The 17,831-nt window shown below is 41.9% G+C and overlaps 2 protein-coding genes across 4 annotated transcripts in view; one reads left to right on the top strand and one right to left on the bottom strand.

Moving 5' to 3' along the window:
* The window catches only part of LOC121547070 (rho GTPase-activating protein 22-like), a 33,224-nt gene extending 29,067 nt beyond the window's left edge, over positions 1–4,157 (top strand). Inside the window, exons 5-10 of the mRNA XM_041858166.2 lie at positions 188–395; positions 672–804; positions 985–1,058; positions 1,162–1,283; positions 1,568–2,546; positions 2,652–4,157. Of these exons, the coding sequence (XP_041714100.2) occupies positions 188–395; positions 672–804; positions 985–1,058; positions 1,162–1,283; positions 1,568–2,546; positions 2,652–2,874 (1,739 nt within the window). The 3' untranslated portion in view covers positions 2,875–4,157. The remainder of the gene's footprint in view (positions 1–187; positions 396–671; positions 805–984; positions 1,059–1,161; positions 1,284–1,567; positions 2,547–2,651) is intronic.
* A 137-nt stretch (positions 4,158–4,294) lies between these two features.
* LOC121547071 (mitogen-activated protein kinase 8) lies at positions 4,295–17,314 on the bottom strand. 3 transcript variants are annotated; one of them, XM_041858168.2, is made up of 12 exons: positions 17,058–17,314; positions 14,076–14,256; positions 13,550–13,679; positions 13,111–13,169; positions 12,492–12,630; positions 12,228–12,393; positions 11,615–11,686; positions 9,782–9,964; positions 9,206–9,330; positions 8,557–8,620; positions 7,826–7,903; positions 4,295–7,493 (listed from the first exon to the last, which is right to left on the bottom strand). In XM_041858168.2, the coding sequence occupies exons 2-12, from the start codon at positions 14,195–14,197 to the stop codon at positions 7,345–7,347; spliced, it is 1,287 nt and encodes a 428-aa protein (XP_041714102.1). In that variant the 5' UTR covers positions 14,198–14,256; positions 17,058–17,314; the 3' UTR covers positions 4,295–7,344. The 3 variants fall into 3 exon arrangements, with proteins under 3 accessions (XP_041714102.1, XP_041714101.1, XP_041714103.1); XM_041858167.2 differs by lacking the exon at positions 11,615–11,686 and adding an exon at positions 10,848–10,919 and having other exon boundaries at positions 17,058–17,308; XM_041858169.2 differs by lacking the exon at positions 11,615–11,686 and adding an exon at positions 10,848–10,919 and having other exon boundaries at positions 7,399–7,498; positions 17,058–17,304.
* Between the last annotated feature and the right edge of the window lie 517 nt (positions 17,315–17,831).

The following is a 17,831-nucleotide window of genomic DNA, read 5'->3' as shown; positions in this document are numbered from 1 at the left end:
TTTGATTTGCATTTTGTGTTTACTGTTCATCCAACTACTGAATGTTGAGAAGCTGCATATTGGTATTCCTGAACATAACTTTACATTGGTTTGGCATTTTATTACGGTAATACCTTTTTTACTGAATGAATGACAACCATTATTTAATACTGAAATACAGTATGTAATACGTTTTTCTTGCCTGCAGGGATATTTGGCCAGAGTTTAGAGGACACAGTCCAGTATGAAAAGAAGTTTGGCCATCGCCTGGCACCTCTTCTGGTGGAGCAGTGTGTGGACTTCATAAGGGAACAAGGTCTGGATGAGGAGGGTCTCTTTCGGATGCCAGGGCAGGCTAACCTGGTGAAGGATCTACAGGAAGCCTTTGACTGTGGGGATAAGCCTCTCTTTGACAGGTAGATGAAAGGTCATCTGCATTCCCTGTTATTGAATACAAAATAAATGCTGATTTGTTCAGCTGGAAGTAGAAGTGGTGGTGGCAGTAGTGGTGGTGGTGGTCAATTGTTGACAATAACTTTGATAGTGTATACACAGTAAGCCTACATATAGCCTACACTAAATCCTTCCACTACAATACTGTAGGCCACTAGGCCTTTAGCACTTGTAATTCTATTGTAATTCATACAGAGTTAGTAGACAACTTTAGATAACTCTTTCGCGCCCTCTTGCAGTAACACTGACATCCACACAGTGGCGTCCCTGCTGAAGCTCTACCTCCGTGAACTGCCTGAGCCTGTGGTCCCTTTCTCAAAGTATGAGGACTTCCTCTCCTGTGCTCAGCTGCTGGCCAAAGACGCGGAGGTGGTAAGAGACACTTCTCTGCGCTAGTTCCTGTCATGTTAGTACTCACACTTTGACTGAAGCCAAAGAGCAGAACTGCTCTGTCATTGGATAAAAACCAGTGTTCAAGTACATGATGTCTGTGTGAAGAAACAAGAGCTGTCGTGATACTGTATGTCATAGGTTCTCATCTTATCTTCTTAGGGTGTACAGGAGCTGGGAAAGCAAGTGAGCAATCTTCCTCCAGCCAACTACAATCTCCTGAAGTACATATGCAAGTACGTCCACAAACATCCAACTCCCTTCCTTTGAAGATTTTATCACAGTCCCATTTTCATATCTTTCGAATTCTGTCCCGCCATGCCGTGCCTTTCTTTAAAGGTTTCTTGATGAGGTCCAGTCTCACGCAATCAAAAACAAGATGAGTGTACAGAACCTGGCCACTGTATTTGGACCAAATATCCTCCGGCCCAAAATGGAGGACCCAGTGGTTATTATGGAAGGTATGAACTCTCATTCATTTTATATCATGCTGATATTAACAGCAACTGTATTAATCATCTGAGACTTTCCTGATATTTGTTCATTGAAATGGCTGGGAAGTATGATGCAGAGTCGATACAGTACATTAGCTTATGGAAACAGAGTACCGAAACACTTTACTATTACATGCTATCTATTCATGACTCACCTACTCTATGTCCAGTTCATAAAACATATACAAATCCAAAGTAGAACAGCATTGTGCAGTATGGTTCCTTATTCCTTTTTATTGTTTCCTGTAAAGGGACCTCCCTAGTCCAGAGCCTCATGACCGTACTGATCAGTGAGCATAAACGTCTGTATTCGGGGAGGGGGGAGCTGGAGGTCCCTGTTCCCCAGCCAGAGGTGACCCTCCAAGGCCAACAGCTCCAGCAGCACAGCATCGGGGGCTGGATTTCCGAGGAGGACCTCCAGAGCTGCCCCACCAACCCCAACGAGGACCTCACCTGCAGCAGCACCTCTTCTCTGGATGCTAAACTCTGTGCCGCCACCACCCCTCCACCCAGACTCGCTCCTTCAGGGAAGGGGGAGACGGTGGTCAGCCCCAGCAAGCAGACCAAGAATGTTCCCTCCTGGAAGTACTCCTTCAAGGGCTCCTCCATGCCGCGGCCCCCTCCTCAGGCCAAGCCGGCCGTTTCCACTGCTGACGTCACCAGCGTTTCCTATAGTGGGAACTGGCTGATGAACGGGCTGTCCTCTCTGAGGAGCCATAGGCGCACCACCTCAGGGGAGCGTGTCAGGGACTCCACCAGCTCTTTCCAGAGACTGTCCACCTATGACAACGTCACCTCTTCCTCCAGCATGGGCAGTGTCCCTAGCGTAGCCAGCACTCCTTGGTCTACCTCCTCCTGTGAGATCTCCGCACCCAACTCAGGCAGCGAGCCCTCAGGGCCTAACTGTGGTAACGGGAAGGGTCAAGGGGATTGCCAGTGGCAGGAGCTAGCCTCACCCCAGGGCCAGGACCGGAAGGGAGGCCGGGATGAGGAGAGAGTTGGAGATAGGGTCTCAGAGCAGGAACAAGACAGTATTGAAGCCATGGAGCTGTGTGTTAGCAGCGCAGGCTGCAGTGACAATGGGAACACCAAAGCCAATATTATGTTGGTGCCATCCATCGTGACGCCGGAAGACCTTGACGGAGGCTCCACAGTACTTACCAGCCTGGTGGAGGGTCTGAAGGACGAGCTGAGGAAACAGAAGGTGGCCTACGAGACCATCATGAAAAAGTAAGTCTGCAGGCTGCATATCAGTCTTAGGTTACTTGCAGGTATTGAGGAGTTCCGGCTCTATAGTTGTGTAAATCAACCTATGTATGTGTGTGCCCCCTGCAGGCTGGAGGAGTCCAATGCTGCGCTGTGTGCTCAGATGGAGCGTCTGGAGCAGGAAATGGAGCAGGAGAGGAAGAAGCAGCGCATGCTGGAGATCAAGCTCCGCAACTCAGACCGAGCCCGTCACGATGCAGAGAACAGGAACCGACTCCTGGAGAGGGAAATGGAGGACTTCTTCTCCACTCTGGGAGACCTGGCTCTGGGAGCAAGGACTAGTGACATTTAATAGCCCTGATCAGAGTCATAAACCTCTATAGTCTCTTCCCACAGTCGAGTGCCATGAGTCTGGCAAGCGAGACTAAAAACTACATGGACTCAATTAATAATACTGTATGTTGTACAACGCAGGCAGCTGCATCTCTATCTTTCCTCAGGCCTCTAAGTGTGCCTATAACTACCATGAGTATCTATCTGGATGGAATTCCATGTCGTTTGGTGACAAAGCCTCGGTCCTTGGTTTACTCTGGTCAACTCTGTCAGTATGTATACCTTTAATGTAAAGCAAAGGGGTCAACTACTATCATTATGACTGTACAATAATCACTGCTTTGTTAATCATATGCTGCCTACTACAGTACACAATGTGCAAATACAACAATACCAAAGCCGGACTCTGCTAAGGACCAGTGTTGAAGCCGCCATGTCGGTTTGGGGCACATGAAGCTGACCACTGCCCTCAAAGAAACAATTCAACAGTATCCTGGCTGTGCCTTCAGGGGCTTTTAGAATTTAAAAAAGAAAATGTTGCGTGCTTGTCCAGAGGTGTAGTTAGTCCATTTTCGTCAATAATACTCAAATGGTTCATGTATTGCTTAACCTTAATTTATCACCACTATCCCCAGAGTCACTTGCAGTAAGGTGCCAATAGTTCATTGAATTCAAATGTTGAAAAATAATGTACTGTATACTTTAGTGAATGTAATGCCTTGTTGATCATGCCAGCCCTGTAAATTGAGTCTGAATTAATTATTAAAACATTGATATAGATTTGAATGCATTTCCCAGAAAATTCGTACGTGAGTGTTGCATGTGGTGAAACTGTTGATAGAATCCCCATTTTCAGCAAATGATTACTGCTACTGCATAGAAATGTCTGGATGCCTGAACACAAAACATGATTTGGTTCTTGAAGACCCCTATAATCAGTATAATATCGTGACAATGTGTATTAGTTTTAAGGCAATGTGACTGTATTTTTTGGGTTCTTTTTGCATTTTATACAGAATCATATAACTAATGTTACCTGATTACCGCTTTCATATGCTGTTCATATGCTTATATTTACAAGGTGGTGTTTTGATAAACTTGACTGATTTAGACAAGTGTCTATTGTGGTCGCCCTGTCAATGACAGCAGTTGAAATGTTTATTTTCTCCTAAAACGTAAACTTAGGTTCAATTTTATAGTCTTTGATTAACATTTAAGGCGCTTATTTATTATGAATCTACATACTTGTAATGAATGGCATTATGGTAAATCAATCTAAGTAAATAAAGATGACAGGTGTCATTTTGTGACTGATACTATATGGGTCAGCAAGCTTGGGTTCAGTTCATCTTATACTTAGCGCTTTGTGTGTCTTACTCATAATACCAACAAATTATACCACATCTCAAGATCATGTACAAAAACGACCTACAAATGCATGACTCAAATTGTGTTTATTTTATTTGCAGTACATGTTTTTTATTTTTGGGGGGCATCATCAGATCCCAATGCATTTATTCTAGTAGTGCACTTTTCATTGCCTGCGGTCCGAGACGCACAGAGCCAGGAATTATTAACTACTTGCATGGCTGGCTTCACTAGCAAACATAACAAACCAGCACCATACATATGACTTTGTTTTTAGGCATTACTTATCTTTGTAATTTTATTTATAATTATTTGGCCTTACCAATCAAAATCTATTGGCCATGCATGATGTACTCCCCTCTCTCTGCTCCCTCTGGCCACAGATTGGACTGGAATAGGACCGATTATGTAACATCATGACTAGATTAAAGTCGTAGAGAATCATCCTAATTCATAAAAACTGAAAACATGGACTGACAGTACCAAACATTTCTCTACCTTCAGAAACATACAAACTAACATGGGCTAGATCCATCACTTAGTTTACGCCTAGCACAATTTGCGGAAGGTATTGCACATGAACTGTAAAAAAAATAATTTAAAAAAAATTGTTTTAAAGGAAATGTACATAAACAATTATCTTTACTTGTAGGTGAAGTATTCATAATGTACAAAACTAGAAGATTCCTAACATTGACAATAGTACACTTTCAAATAAATAAATGGAATCTGTATTCACATGTCTTCAATAGCTAATCATGTGGGCAACTAAGTATCCAAGAACTTATCGAAATTTAGTGAGGTAGTTCATCAAAGCCTACTTAAAATCATGATGATACTTTTTTTTTGAGAGATGTGATGCAAAAGCAAAAGAAAGTCTACAAATTCCAAATGTGTCCCCAATAATGCTGGGCTAACAAAATTAAGACCACTTAAAATAACAAAAGAAAGTCTGACTTTTTTCTTGATTAATTATCTTCTTGTGTTATATAACACAGCTCCTAAATAATGGATAGATATCATTGGCTGTTATTCTGCATACCTTCCCCTTCCACAACACGTCATGTTGCCAAATGATCCACTAGATTACATTTTACATTCTGAAATGACTCCATCATTTAGGACAGGAATTCTTCAACACCACCACATAACATCTACACTGCCACAGCCATAGTAAACATTCAGCGCAAATACATTTGGTTTAATATAAATAGAGGAAATTAGGCAAGAAACGTCCCTCCTAAAAATCATCAAACACATTCTCATTATGCAAACCATACATGCCTACCAGTGATTGTTATATATTTTTAAAGTATTTTACTTTGATGAAAGACCTACATAAAACTGCCCCTTTCGGAAACTATTTCAAACGTATATTATGTGCTAAAATATTCCAAAGCATACATCATCCTCTTTACAGAACATAGTCTCCAACTTTTGGGTCATACCAATGCCGTAGAAAAATATACAATACATTTGTGATAACCGCCTCAAATGTGATTGACTTATTTGTGGAAACTACTATAGTCATTATCAGAAACCGTTAATAACCTATACACACCATGACTACGACTCCTCTTCCTAGATACTCAGGAATGAATGCTTGACAAACTACAGGCACTTTTTCCTTTTAAAAGCAAAAAATATATATATACACTGGAGGGACATTATTATTGCATACAGTTCAGAATCATTGATTAACTTGGATTTCGTGGTGGTTCTGTAACCATTTTGTGATGTACTGTACTAAGCTTAGTGTGAAATAGATTTAGTGCACACATGCATACACCTTCTGCAAAGGGCTTAGCCAATACCTTCTCTGAGATTCAGCTTATTACTTACATATTGTAAACTCATTATTTTCCCAATTAGAACTTTTCAATACGTTGCACGTTGGTGACCGCAAAAACAAAATCACTAAGGTATATTTATATTACATGAATAAAATTTGATCCAATTTTTTTTAGATTGTTTGTTTCTGCGCTTGCAGCCTGCAAAATCTCCATCCCTCCAAAGACAACCAACGTCACCACATACACAAACCCTCTCTACATGCATGGTTGGACTGAATCAAAGCACATTCTTCATAGGACTCCTCACAAGTCATGTGTTCTAACTAGTCACATCCCATTTCTCACAAAGCTTCTCAGCATACGCCCATACAATAGTGCCACTGCCACATGTTTCAGTCCTAGTGTTTAACATAACCCCACTGTCAAAGCAAGAGCCACCTGGAGAAAATAATCACTTAAGAATAACTGACCAGAGCAGACAAAGCAGTGCCTTCAGCTCTCTGACAAATAAAGAAAATGATCAAAAGCTCCTTAGTTTCCTTTCTGGACCTATCTGCATTATTTTGATCATATACTGGAATACCCATAAAATCTCAAAAGAAAATTCAGGCAAACATTTTACTGAAAAAAAGAAACACAAAATGTCTTCTCTTACCAAAACGGAAAATGGTTCAGGAATCAAACAGCATTTTGAGATATTTTAAGACTAAACTAATAAAAAACAAAGATTTAAAAAAATAAAGCTGTTATATCAACTTGGATTTTTTTTACAAGGAAGTAGTGACTCACAAGAGGAAAACAGTTCTAAAGTTTCTCGAAATTCAACCCAATGGATATATGCATTAAACACAAAATCCCATATGAAAAAGATAAAATAGGCAAAGTAATATTACTATTCTGAAGGGGAGTACTAAAATTATATGGTTGAAATGGCTTACTGCAAACTCAAATTGAAAATATATATTTACCATAAAATCTGTACAAACTCATTCTACATCGATATGGCCAGTTGAAATAGCAGTATCTTGAAATAAAAGTTGATGAAACTAAAAACACACAAAAAAAGCTTTTATAAAGCTTTTACAAATGTTCTCAAATTCTCACCATCGGTCGAAACCACAGCATAGTGAAATCATAACGATCTCAGGTTTAAAAAAATACATTACAGCCTGGACTCAAAAATCTAAAATCTAATAACTCAAATAACTCTGTAGCAGTAGTTTTCGGGGAAAATTATATATTTTTTAAACAGTGAAACTGGCCTAAACTCTACACCATTGAAGACAAGTGGCGGGACCAGTGGGACAGGGCCCAGGGCAGGGTGATAGTCATCTGCAGCAGCCCAGCGGGTCCGTGTTAGAGGCTGTCTCCAGGCTGCTGTCCGTGTCGGAAGCCAGGGTGGGGTCGGTGGACACATCGTTGACTGACGAGGACGATGTAGAAGGGTACTGCTGGGGGCCGCTGCTCACTGCTGCACCTGTGCTACATGTATGGAGAAACATTGAAGGGGCATCAAGTCAGACTTGAACCACAAATGACTTCTGGTTAGGCAATGACATTTCAGCAGACAGAAAGAGGAAAGGTTCTTAAAGAAATTAACATCGTCCTTCAAGCCAGATCTGGAGCAGAAGCCAATTATGGGCAGAGAGAGAGTGTCAGTCTCAATTTGTTGCTCCCACACCTAGTACTCTTGGACGAGGAGTTTTTCCTGACCACGGGACCTGACCAGGAAAAACACTGGGCCATAGTTACAGGCTATAATCAGAGTGGGAGTGCTCATTCCCTGTAGAGAAAACTCTCTAAACTAACCTAAAGACGCTGGCTGTCCCCGGATCACTCCATTCTTCGTTCTCTCCTCCCAGTCCTGGACCTCCATGTATATCAAATCTGTAGTGGAACACAACATTTGGTAAAAGAGAGCAAGTACAGTTGCAACTTTCGATAACTTCACCAAAACTCTCAGGTTTTCCAGAAATCCTGGTTGGAAGATTCCTGGAATCAGGAGGGAATAAGGAGGAAATCTGGGAACCCTACAACCGGGATTTCTGGAAAATCTGGGAATTTTGGGAACGTTTGGGTATTTTGCAACCTTAGACAAGAGACATAAACCTATGAAGAGCATGACAGACCGCAACACAGCAAGCATGATGTGACACAGGGAGTCGACACTTGAGAATAGAGCCAATAAACAGGGCTCTGTTAAACTCTGGGTGTCATTATCACGCTCCCAGAGGGATCAGGGTTAAATCATCAGACCAGGTTTAGATTATACAGGGAGGCAGGCGAAGGATACACCACACACTTCTCACTTTATACTTGAGACAGGGATTTGTTAGGACAAACAGACATATACACAAAGGGGAAAACCTGAATGACACTCAAATATTAAGATTAAATGTCCCACAAGTTCATTGTGAGATGTAGATTCTTAGTAGAATAACGTGCAATTGTAATGTAACATAATGCAAAAATGTAAAAGTGCTCAGAGTGTATGCGTCAAAGCATGGGTAAGAAAAATGGCTTCGCTCTCTCTACAGTACCTTTCCACTCGTCCACTGTGTGTTCCCTCTCATCCAGCTGCTTGTCGGTGATCAACGGTGGGGGCTGCAACAGGAAGAGGACAGAGCAGAGTGTACTGTAAGTGGGGTGACACAGGGACTGATGACCTTCTCTTCACTTGGCTGAGTCACATTCAAATGTGTGCAAGGCGCCGCTGCACTGCTGCCAAATCTACACGTCTCAAGGCTGATTTTGTCCGTTTTGAGGACTGGTGAGTGACTAAGGGGAGTGCAACATTTCATTCTTCACCCACACACTGCACGGTAGCCGAGGTGGAGATTTCGTGACTGAGGAAAAACAGGTTGACACATCCAAGTGCAATCTCTGTGATGATGACATGCCTGTCAATGGATGTCAAATCCAGAGCACCTGCTTTCAGCAACGGCCTGATAAACAGTCAGAGACGATTATCATCTGATGTGGGCTAAGCCTTTTGCAGGCAGGCAAACTCACAGGGCTTGCATGTTCCCTCTTATTGTGAACCACCACTAAAAGTGTTTTTTAGAAGCATGCGCACACATTAAGACACACACACAGTAGATCTGAAGAGTCATGTTATTATCTAACATAAGAATAGACAACACAAGAACCACCCCTCCATGCCCACATAATGAGCAAGTAAGTGCTTACCGCCTCCACTTCAGTTGGATCATACCACACGTTGATGTAGGGGTGCTGGAGAGCCTCGCTCACAGAGATCCGTTTGGAGGCATCTATTACCAACATCTTTGATAATAGGTCTCTGGCTTGACTTGCTGCGAGGCAATTAAGACGAATAGAGAAATTAATGGCATGGGCAAATTCCTCCTCCTTCACTCGGCTGACATTCACTGTGCTGATAAATTAGTGTAGTGGGCCAGAATAGAGTCCCTTAGTCAAACATGATCAGAATCAAAGCGGAGTAAGGCTTCAAACCACTACATAAAATACTGTATTAACCATCATCTAACTTGACTACTTTCTGTGGAATTAACAATTGATCACCTAAGTAAGTCGGACTCCATTAGTTAGCGCATATCAGAGAAAGTTTTAGGCACGTAATGTACTTATATTCAGCAAATAACTAACTATACATTTAGAATATTTTTGTCATACAAACATGTAGGAGACATGTTGCATCTCACAACTGGCACCTCACAATGACACACAATACTGCAGTTGTCATGCTTTGGGTGTCCCCCAGGGGGGTGTGCTCTCCACATTTACCTTTCAGTTTATTGTGCTCCGAGTCGGCTGGGAAGAGGACGTCGGGGAAGAGCTTCTCAAAAGTGTAGCCGACATAGCGTGGTCTGTTCTCCACGTAGGTCCTCACCGACTGGTTGAGCTTCATCAGGAACTCCTGACTGGGAGTCCCCAGCTGCTCGATCACCTTGCTCCACTGATCAATATCTGACGTTCCAACATGTAAGAAAAACGCTGCACAGGGCTTTTCACAAGAGGGACGATTGACAAAGTTTTGGGCTTGTAGTTAGGATAAAGAAATCGGTTGTTGTGGCGGATTATGGACACTGGACACATGGCTAATTTATTTCACTGTTGCCTTTGTTGAGCAACTGTGATTGAGTAATCAAGGGAAAGCTGTTTGATCGTCTTTTCTCTCATGAGACGGACACACAAAACACTGAAAACAGAACCACAAGCCTCAGTGCGGGACTGTATAATGAGGTGAAGTGATCAGAACAGTTTTCCCTTGAGTTGAAATGGCCTCTGACAGGTACAAACCATAGACTTAGATAGACATGGCATCATGGTATCCGTCCCATTATGGCGTCTGTGAGAGCACGGGCAGCGCCATTGAGGCCATCTACATTTTAAAGTAGTCAATTATCTTCTTCTACTAGTTGTAGGAGTTGGCAAACAAACTGAAAGGGTGCATACTGCCATCTAGAGTGAGTTATTTGAACCGGTATAAGCCAAGGTTGGTGATTTACTTTCATCTGAAGTTATAGAATGTTTCCTCACAAGTATAATTAATTGGCTGATCCCTCCTGGTGATCTGGATGGAATTATGTGATCCTTCCTTAACCCATAGGAAGTCCCACCTAGTTGACTACTTAAAAATGGTGAAAGTCCTCAATGGCGCTGCCCATGCTAAAACAGGTTGTAGTATCTATCTATATGGTACAAACCCATTCACATATACCCAACCCAATGGAAATTAATTTGTATGCAGTAGTAGGGCGGTCTCACCACCACAACACACACACTCTTTCACACACATAACAAATTCACACACACAATGGAGGGACGATGAGGGTCCAGGTAAGGATACGATCTGTGCCTGGGAACAACACACTACCTCGGACCATTTCTGCCATGATGCAGCCAATAGACCAGACATCAACTGAGAAATGAAATGACAATACAATTAGCATGCAGAAATCAAAACAATCAAAATGAAAAATAATAAAACAAGGAATGAATAATGATGCAGACAAGGTGATGTTGTGTGACAAAGAAAATGAACACATGCAAACACTCATGTCAAACCGCTAAGCAGTGCATCATGATACGGTGTGGGTTTTTTGGTTCACTCTTAGAGAACTGCCTACATACCACCCTCAAGATTCTCAGTGGGGTAAATTAATACTATCAATTAAATAGACAAATGCCAATATTAGATCATTGATAAAAGCCCTACCAGTCCACCATATACAGTATATAAGATATTATGTGTTAGGACAGTGTCCATTTAATATTTTCTGCCCAAATGGCTGTTTATCTTTGAAGAAGAACGGCAAACAATAATATGAGATAAGAGGGTATCTTTTGCAATTGCATTTCTTGGTACAAATGAAAGAGCAAACCATCGTTGAATTCTATTTCAGGTGCTTGATGTGTGAGTCAGAGGTGCTTCAAGCTACAGTGCTGTGTGCTTGGGGGATAGAGTGAAGGTGTGGGGGTTGGAAGTGGGTGAGGAGGTGTCAGGCATATCAGAAGAGAGATAGAATTTCGACAGTTGCTCTTTGACATATAAACTTGGTGACGTTTTCTTTTTTTTTATGCAGAACTGAACTGCTGCAAGCAGCACAAGGATACAATCCTTTCCTGGAAAAAGGATTTTGTGGCGAACCATTTCTGCCATAATGCAGCCAACAGCCCATATATCCACTAAATATGTGTAGCATGGAAAGAAGGAGAAGAAAATAAGCAAAGCAACAAGTCAGCAGGAAAGTTTGGGTCATTTTTGGTCAAGAGTACAGCGATGGCCATATTTCCAGGCAGTTGAAGTTGAAGTTAAATAAACTTTTTCCCGTATTTGAGCGCTGAATTTAATCGCACAACAAACCGAGTCCAATGATTTGGAGATATCAAGCCCCGTCACATTTGCACATAAGACATTCTTGCAGAACATTTTAATTGTTAAAGGCATGCGCACTAAAGTGAGCTAGTGCATCCATAAGTGACTGGATTCACACTGACATCTAGTCCAGCTGCACCATCTCTGGACGTCCTCTTAGAAAACACAAGTGCTACATCTGCTGTGCACTGGCTCTCTATACAGGAGGAAAGGAACCCACAATGCATAGCCAGGCATGCCACCATCAGGGTGGTGTGGCTGTGAGGGTGGGTCTCAGGATATTGTGGGCGCAGCATGCGAAAGGCAGCGTTCTGCGGCACGCACAGCTCCGATGATCGGTCACTCACTCACCGTTGGCCTGGTAACCCATGCCCAAGATGACTTCAGGGGCGCGATAGTAGCGGGTCACCACATACGGGGTCATCAGGAGGCCCGTGGCCGCTGTCCTGGCCAATCCGAAGTCCAGGATCTTCAGTGTGCAGTCCGACTTTACCACGATGTTGCTGGGTTTCAGATCCTGAGGGTGGGGGCCAGGAGGGGATATGGTTTAAAGATATGGGATTTGTGGATAACTCTCTATAAATGTCAGGCTAGGCAAGGCGTGCGTGTGTCTACCCTGTGTATGATGCCCGCGGCATGAAGGTGTTTGATGCCACACAGCATCTGGTAGAGCAGATAGGACAGCCGCTCGTGGTCCAGCTCCATCTGAATCACCTGGCACAGGTTGGCATCCATCAGCTCCATCACAATATAACTGGGGACGGATACAGAGGAGAGGGAAGGAAGGGTGGGTGAGATGACACGTACACACTCACAAACGTATGCATACACAAGCAAACACACACAGATACACCCAAACACATGCAAGAATACACACCGATTACACGTCTCTCACACACACACAGGCTGCTCCTCCATCATAGTGAAATGGTCTGTGTACCCTCAGGCTATGATTTGTTCATTTTTATTTTTTAGCTCCAATCAGGCAGGCAGAGATTCTCACAGTTCCTCCGCTCTGAGAATTAATCACATTTCGTCCCATGCACTGCAATGTACTAACCCATCTGTTATCCCACAATAGACCCCATCCCCACTACCATACACTGCACAAAACAATTGTTTTATATACTTCTTGCCATTTCAGCACTATAGCCTACCAGGGAACACTGAGCACATACTATTGTAATTTGTGCTTGTTTATTTTATAACTAAGGGCGATGATGACGTTACTTACACATCTTGAAACTCCTCCAGTGTCTTCTGTGACGTGAATACATTTAATAAGCCAATAATCTGTGGAGTTACAAAAGGCATCAATGCATCATGGTTCTATGAGCAGCATATGGAGGAACATTGTATTTAATGCTGACAATACGCTGCTTAAGGGTGCACTAAAACTACAGAAGGGTTCTTTGCTAAATAGATAAGACTACATAAAATAGGCAATGAACATTTGAAAAATGTAAACATCAAGAATTCATGTAAAAGCTACAAGAGGATAGCAACATTTTAGAATGATCTCTGTAGTGAAAATACGATGCATTTTACATTTTGGTTAAATGGTACAACAGTCACTGCAGTCTACTTTCTTTTCTATAAATTCGGACAACTCCCTGTCCCACTTGCACTCCCCCATTTGCTATCACAGATTCAGAGAGAGGTAAATAGCTTACGTTCTTATGGTTGACACATTTCATGAGCACCAGTTCTCTGTAAGCTCTTTTGGCATGGGTCTGGTTCTGGAAAGGCCGGCTGAGTTTTTTTATTGCAACATTTCGTTCAAGGTTGTGGTCATATGCTGAGCTGGAAACACAAAATATAACAGGTTATTCCATACTGCATGATGCAATCTGAAGAAGGTAAGCATGGCCAAACATAAATATCTTTTATCCTTTTTTAATAAAATATGTTGTTTTTTTTAACTAGGAGGCATGTGAGTTGTTCCTACTTTCCCACATCCTAGATCAATAACAGGGTTCAAATTATCTAAGTGTAATACTGGAACAATGGTATACAAAAACTTGCAGCAGCTAATAAAATATCATATTGACTTCCAATGCCATTTAAAATAGCTAGCAAATGGTTATGTTAGATAGATGTTATTTTCCAAAGTTACACACACAACATAGCCACTTGATCATGCGAATTGGGCTACAGCGCATCTCTTTTCCTTTCTAATTCACAGCTCCGTCTACTCACCAGACAATTCCCTGTGCTCCGGAACCTATGGGTCTTAAATTCTGGTAGCGCTTCAAAACCGTAAAAGTGGAATCACCAACGTCTAAACTGTAAAACTCCTTTTCACGCTTATTCCGATTCATGATGAAATCTGGACAAAGTGTGTATTTTGGGCATCCAAGTGGAACTTCTGTCTCAAGACCTAAGACAGAGGGAAAAGAAACAGGAAGATTTTAAAAAATAGTGTGCATATTATTAGTTTATTACCTGGGCATTCCAAGCCATAGTTGTTAATCTATGGGAATTTGATTGGCATAGGCTGCATTGAGTGTAAAAAAATGCATGAGGTGAAATTATTCAGTATGTGAAGGCAATCAAGTCCTCCCTGTATAGCAATGACATTTGGATCATTTAGGCAAGCTAGGGTATACTGTTTTACACATACAGTAATCTAAAAAGGTTTAAATGCATTACAATACATTATAGTTCTGGGTTTATAGGATTAGCTGGTATGAGCGAATTCATACAGAAAATATCCCATCATAGAACAATATACTGTAACAATCCATTGCAGGATTTGGATTACAGCTTTCATAAATGTAAAACCAGAGCACTGCAAAGCACAAAATCAGCCCAGCAAACTGCTTGGTACTTCCAATCAATTGTGGTCTAAACAGGGACCAATGTTTCAGCCACAATTGTGTTTGTCTTAGCTAGGCCAAACATTCAGGTCAACAAATCCATTGCATACATCCTTTCTCTACAGCTTTAAAAAGGCCTTTCCTGAGGTTTGTGGAAGTTCTTTGCTAGCATTTAAACATAGCAAATTAAAAACAAAACACTTTAGTTGCTTGCTTGGCTGAGATATGGGGCAGCGCTAGAAAAGTTTATCACAAGCCAATAGAGAAATCACACGGCTATCACATCGAGAGGGACTAATACCACTGTCCGATGCCCATTTGAGCCTGCAAAAATATTTATTGAAGACTCATTGCTCAGGCAAATGGAAGGAAGGAGTGAGGCAGAGAGAGAAAAGGAGAGGGAGGGAGTGCTGGATTTGATATGGAGTTAGAAGACAAATCATTACTCAAATTTAGGCCATTTTCACTGGCTAATGGCTGCACAGTCGACAGACCATAACTTGACCTCCATATGCCTATACAGCCACCCTCCCCCTCCTCTTTTCTCCTCTCCACATGAAGGGGTGTTGTGCATGGGTTTTTCATCCCGGATGAAAGGCATGTCAACGGCCTGAAGCCGTGCTATGAGAGGGACTAAAAAATGGTTTGGAGGAGCCTGAACAGAATGCTTTACCGACACAAAGGGAAGTGAAATCATTCCGTGCAATCGGTCCATGCAAATGTGCACTCTGGAGCAGAATGGATGGCGGTGCAAACAACTGGATGACCATGGCTATACAGTGGGACTGAATTGAATGATATGCGTGTCATTGTATTAAAACAACATGAATGATACTATTTTGATTCACATTATCAATGGAAATGTGAGCATTTCATCATAATTCATTCGTGAAAAGCTAATAGACAGGATAAAAACACTAACACATACTGTATGCAACAAGGTGTATTAAAAACAGGAGACATGGAGCAGTAGAAGCTCAAAGTCTTGGTGTAACATTAATGACATTTGGTCTTTAGATGTGACACTTGGTTAGATGAGTGCTCCTTCAAATCACAGAGATTCTGAGAGAAACTGAGAGAATTTGCGATAAGAGGGAGGCAGAGAACTGTAGCCAAGAAGCATGTCGTCGTCGTGGACAACATCACCCACCCACAGGTGAAGGCTACATCATCTGTCACGTGTTTCAAGGTCTCGCTCTAAATCACAAGTTTGTGGTGTGGGGCATTTCAGTAAAATGGCGGCCATTGCATTCACAGCAATAACTGAAATGCCTAACAATCCATGTCTCTCTATCATGCCACAATGACCAGCTGGGGTCTACATCTAACCTCAATTAATATGACTTCTCACATTATCTATGTGGTTTTCACCAGCCTACTTTTCCAGCTAATGAAGACACTGAAGTCCATCACCACTGAGAGCAGCAACGAGCAACATCGGAATTAGAAGCAATTTGTCAAAAACCCCTGGCTGCATCTGTTATGGAGGTCATTCTTCTATGACACACCTTAGGCTGGAATGGCCAATGAAGGTTTCCAACATCTTTCAAAACAAAATGCGACAGTAATCTTTACCCAAGTGTTATCAATCGTTAATCGAATGGATAGACAGTCAAAGGAAGATATGATTTAACCATATTTACATGATTACCATAATTATAATTATATTAATAGTGTTCTTATTATTATCGATAGACGGTTATGTCGATGTGACAGCTGCCTGACCATAACACCGTGGATTAATTATTCTGCAATGTTTTAGGTATATTGGATGAAATGTATTCGATCCAGATATGTTGACGACATCAACCATCAAAAGTGTTACAATTTTACATAAACTGCTGCTACACCTTTCACTTGTTTAATAGACATCGACTTGACGCACTAGCAGAATAAGTAAGCCTGCAAACACAAGTTTATACTAGTCAATTGGTGATAGGCTAATTGTCAATAGCCCATTTATTTACCGAATGGTGAGCATGTGTTTCTTATTTCAGAAATGTAGCATGCCAAATGTAACCAAGCCATTTATGTTGTCAGTATCTGCTGCGAAGATAGGTAGTTGTTACAATGTAACACTAGCAGGTAGTTACAGTCTTGTTACAATGTAGCGTATTTTATAGCCTCTCGTGTGCATTTATATTAATCGCGCATTGAGAAGTATCCAATACCCATATATTTTAAGGCGGTTCACGTCTTTAAAATTGCAATAGGCCTATAGGCCAAAACTCGATAATATGTTCCAGCAAGCTGGTTGCAGCTATTTACTGTATTTTATGTGTTCCTTGCGACCCAACAGTGCTAATACCCTCCCCCACTGCTAACAATAACATGTATTATAAAGGTTTCAAATAGAACTCACCTCACTCCAAAAGAACCCGTTAGTAATTCCAAAACTGTCAAACCGCGGTTTCTGATCTTCCGTTTAAATTTGCAGCAGAATGTTTGAATATCTTATATTATTTTCTTCTTAGTAAGACAACCTCTGAATCCACTGCGTTTCCTTCCACTGGCAGGCCTGGATCTGCAAAGTACATGTGTACTACGTAACCTAATCTTTGAGCTTCCGTGACACAAACAGTTTCTGCTATTTCATACCGACGTCGTCGAAACCTTGCGATGTTTTCCGGTTGCGGATGAGAACTGGGTGACATTCAAGAGCGCAACGCCCTGCAGTGTTGCATAGCCTACCTCCCGTGTGTATTCTCTGATTGTGCTGAATGCAATATTACGCAGGACAAATTAGAGGCATTTAGGCATTCTAGTTCTCATCTCGCCATAATAAACACACGCGCTGAAGTTTATTGAGAGAAAGAGAGAGCAAGATACAGAGGAGAGAGAGAAAGGCAGAGAAATAGAGAAAGAGTGTGTGTGTGTGTGTGTGTGTGTGTGTGTGTGTGTGTGTGTGTGAGAGAGAGAGAGAGAGAGAGAGAGAGAGAGAGAGAGAGAGAGAGAGAGAGAGAGAGAGAGAGAGAGAGAGAGAGAGAGAGAGGGCGAGAGGGCGAGAGAAAGAGATAGTGTGTGTGAGAGAGAGAGAACAGAGCAAACTAGAATGCTATTTGGCCCTAAACAGAGAGTACACAGTGGCAGAATACCTGACCACTGACCCAAAATTGAGGAAATCTTTGTACAAACA

This window comes from Coregonus clupeaformis, chromosome 31 (assembly GCF_020615455.1).
Source record: "Coregonus clupeaformis isolate EN_2021a chromosome 31, ASM2061545v1, whole genome shotgun sequence".
Lineage (NCBI taxonomy): Eukaryota > Metazoa > Chordata > Actinopteri > Salmoniformes > Salmonidae > Coregonus > Coregonus clupeaformis.
The sequence above is the reverse complement of the archived record's forward strand: the minus strand, read 5'-3'. Positions and strand labels throughout refer to the sequence as shown.

Bases quoted from the DNA above. Each gene is read 5' to 3' on its own strand.
- LOC121547071 (XM_041858168.2), bottom strand. From the start codon at position 14,197: ATGAATCGGAATAAGCGTGAAAAGGAGTTTTACAGTTTAGACGTTGGT. The intron at 12,631-13,110 runs GTAAGTAACGTC...ATCCGTCCCCAG, and splicing joins CTGGAGGAGTTTCAAGATGT to TTATATTGTGATGGAGCTGA. The intron at 11,687-12,227 runs GTGAGTGAGTGA...ACACATATTTAG, and splicing joins CATGGGTTACCAGGCCAACG to TGGATATATGGGCTGTTGGC.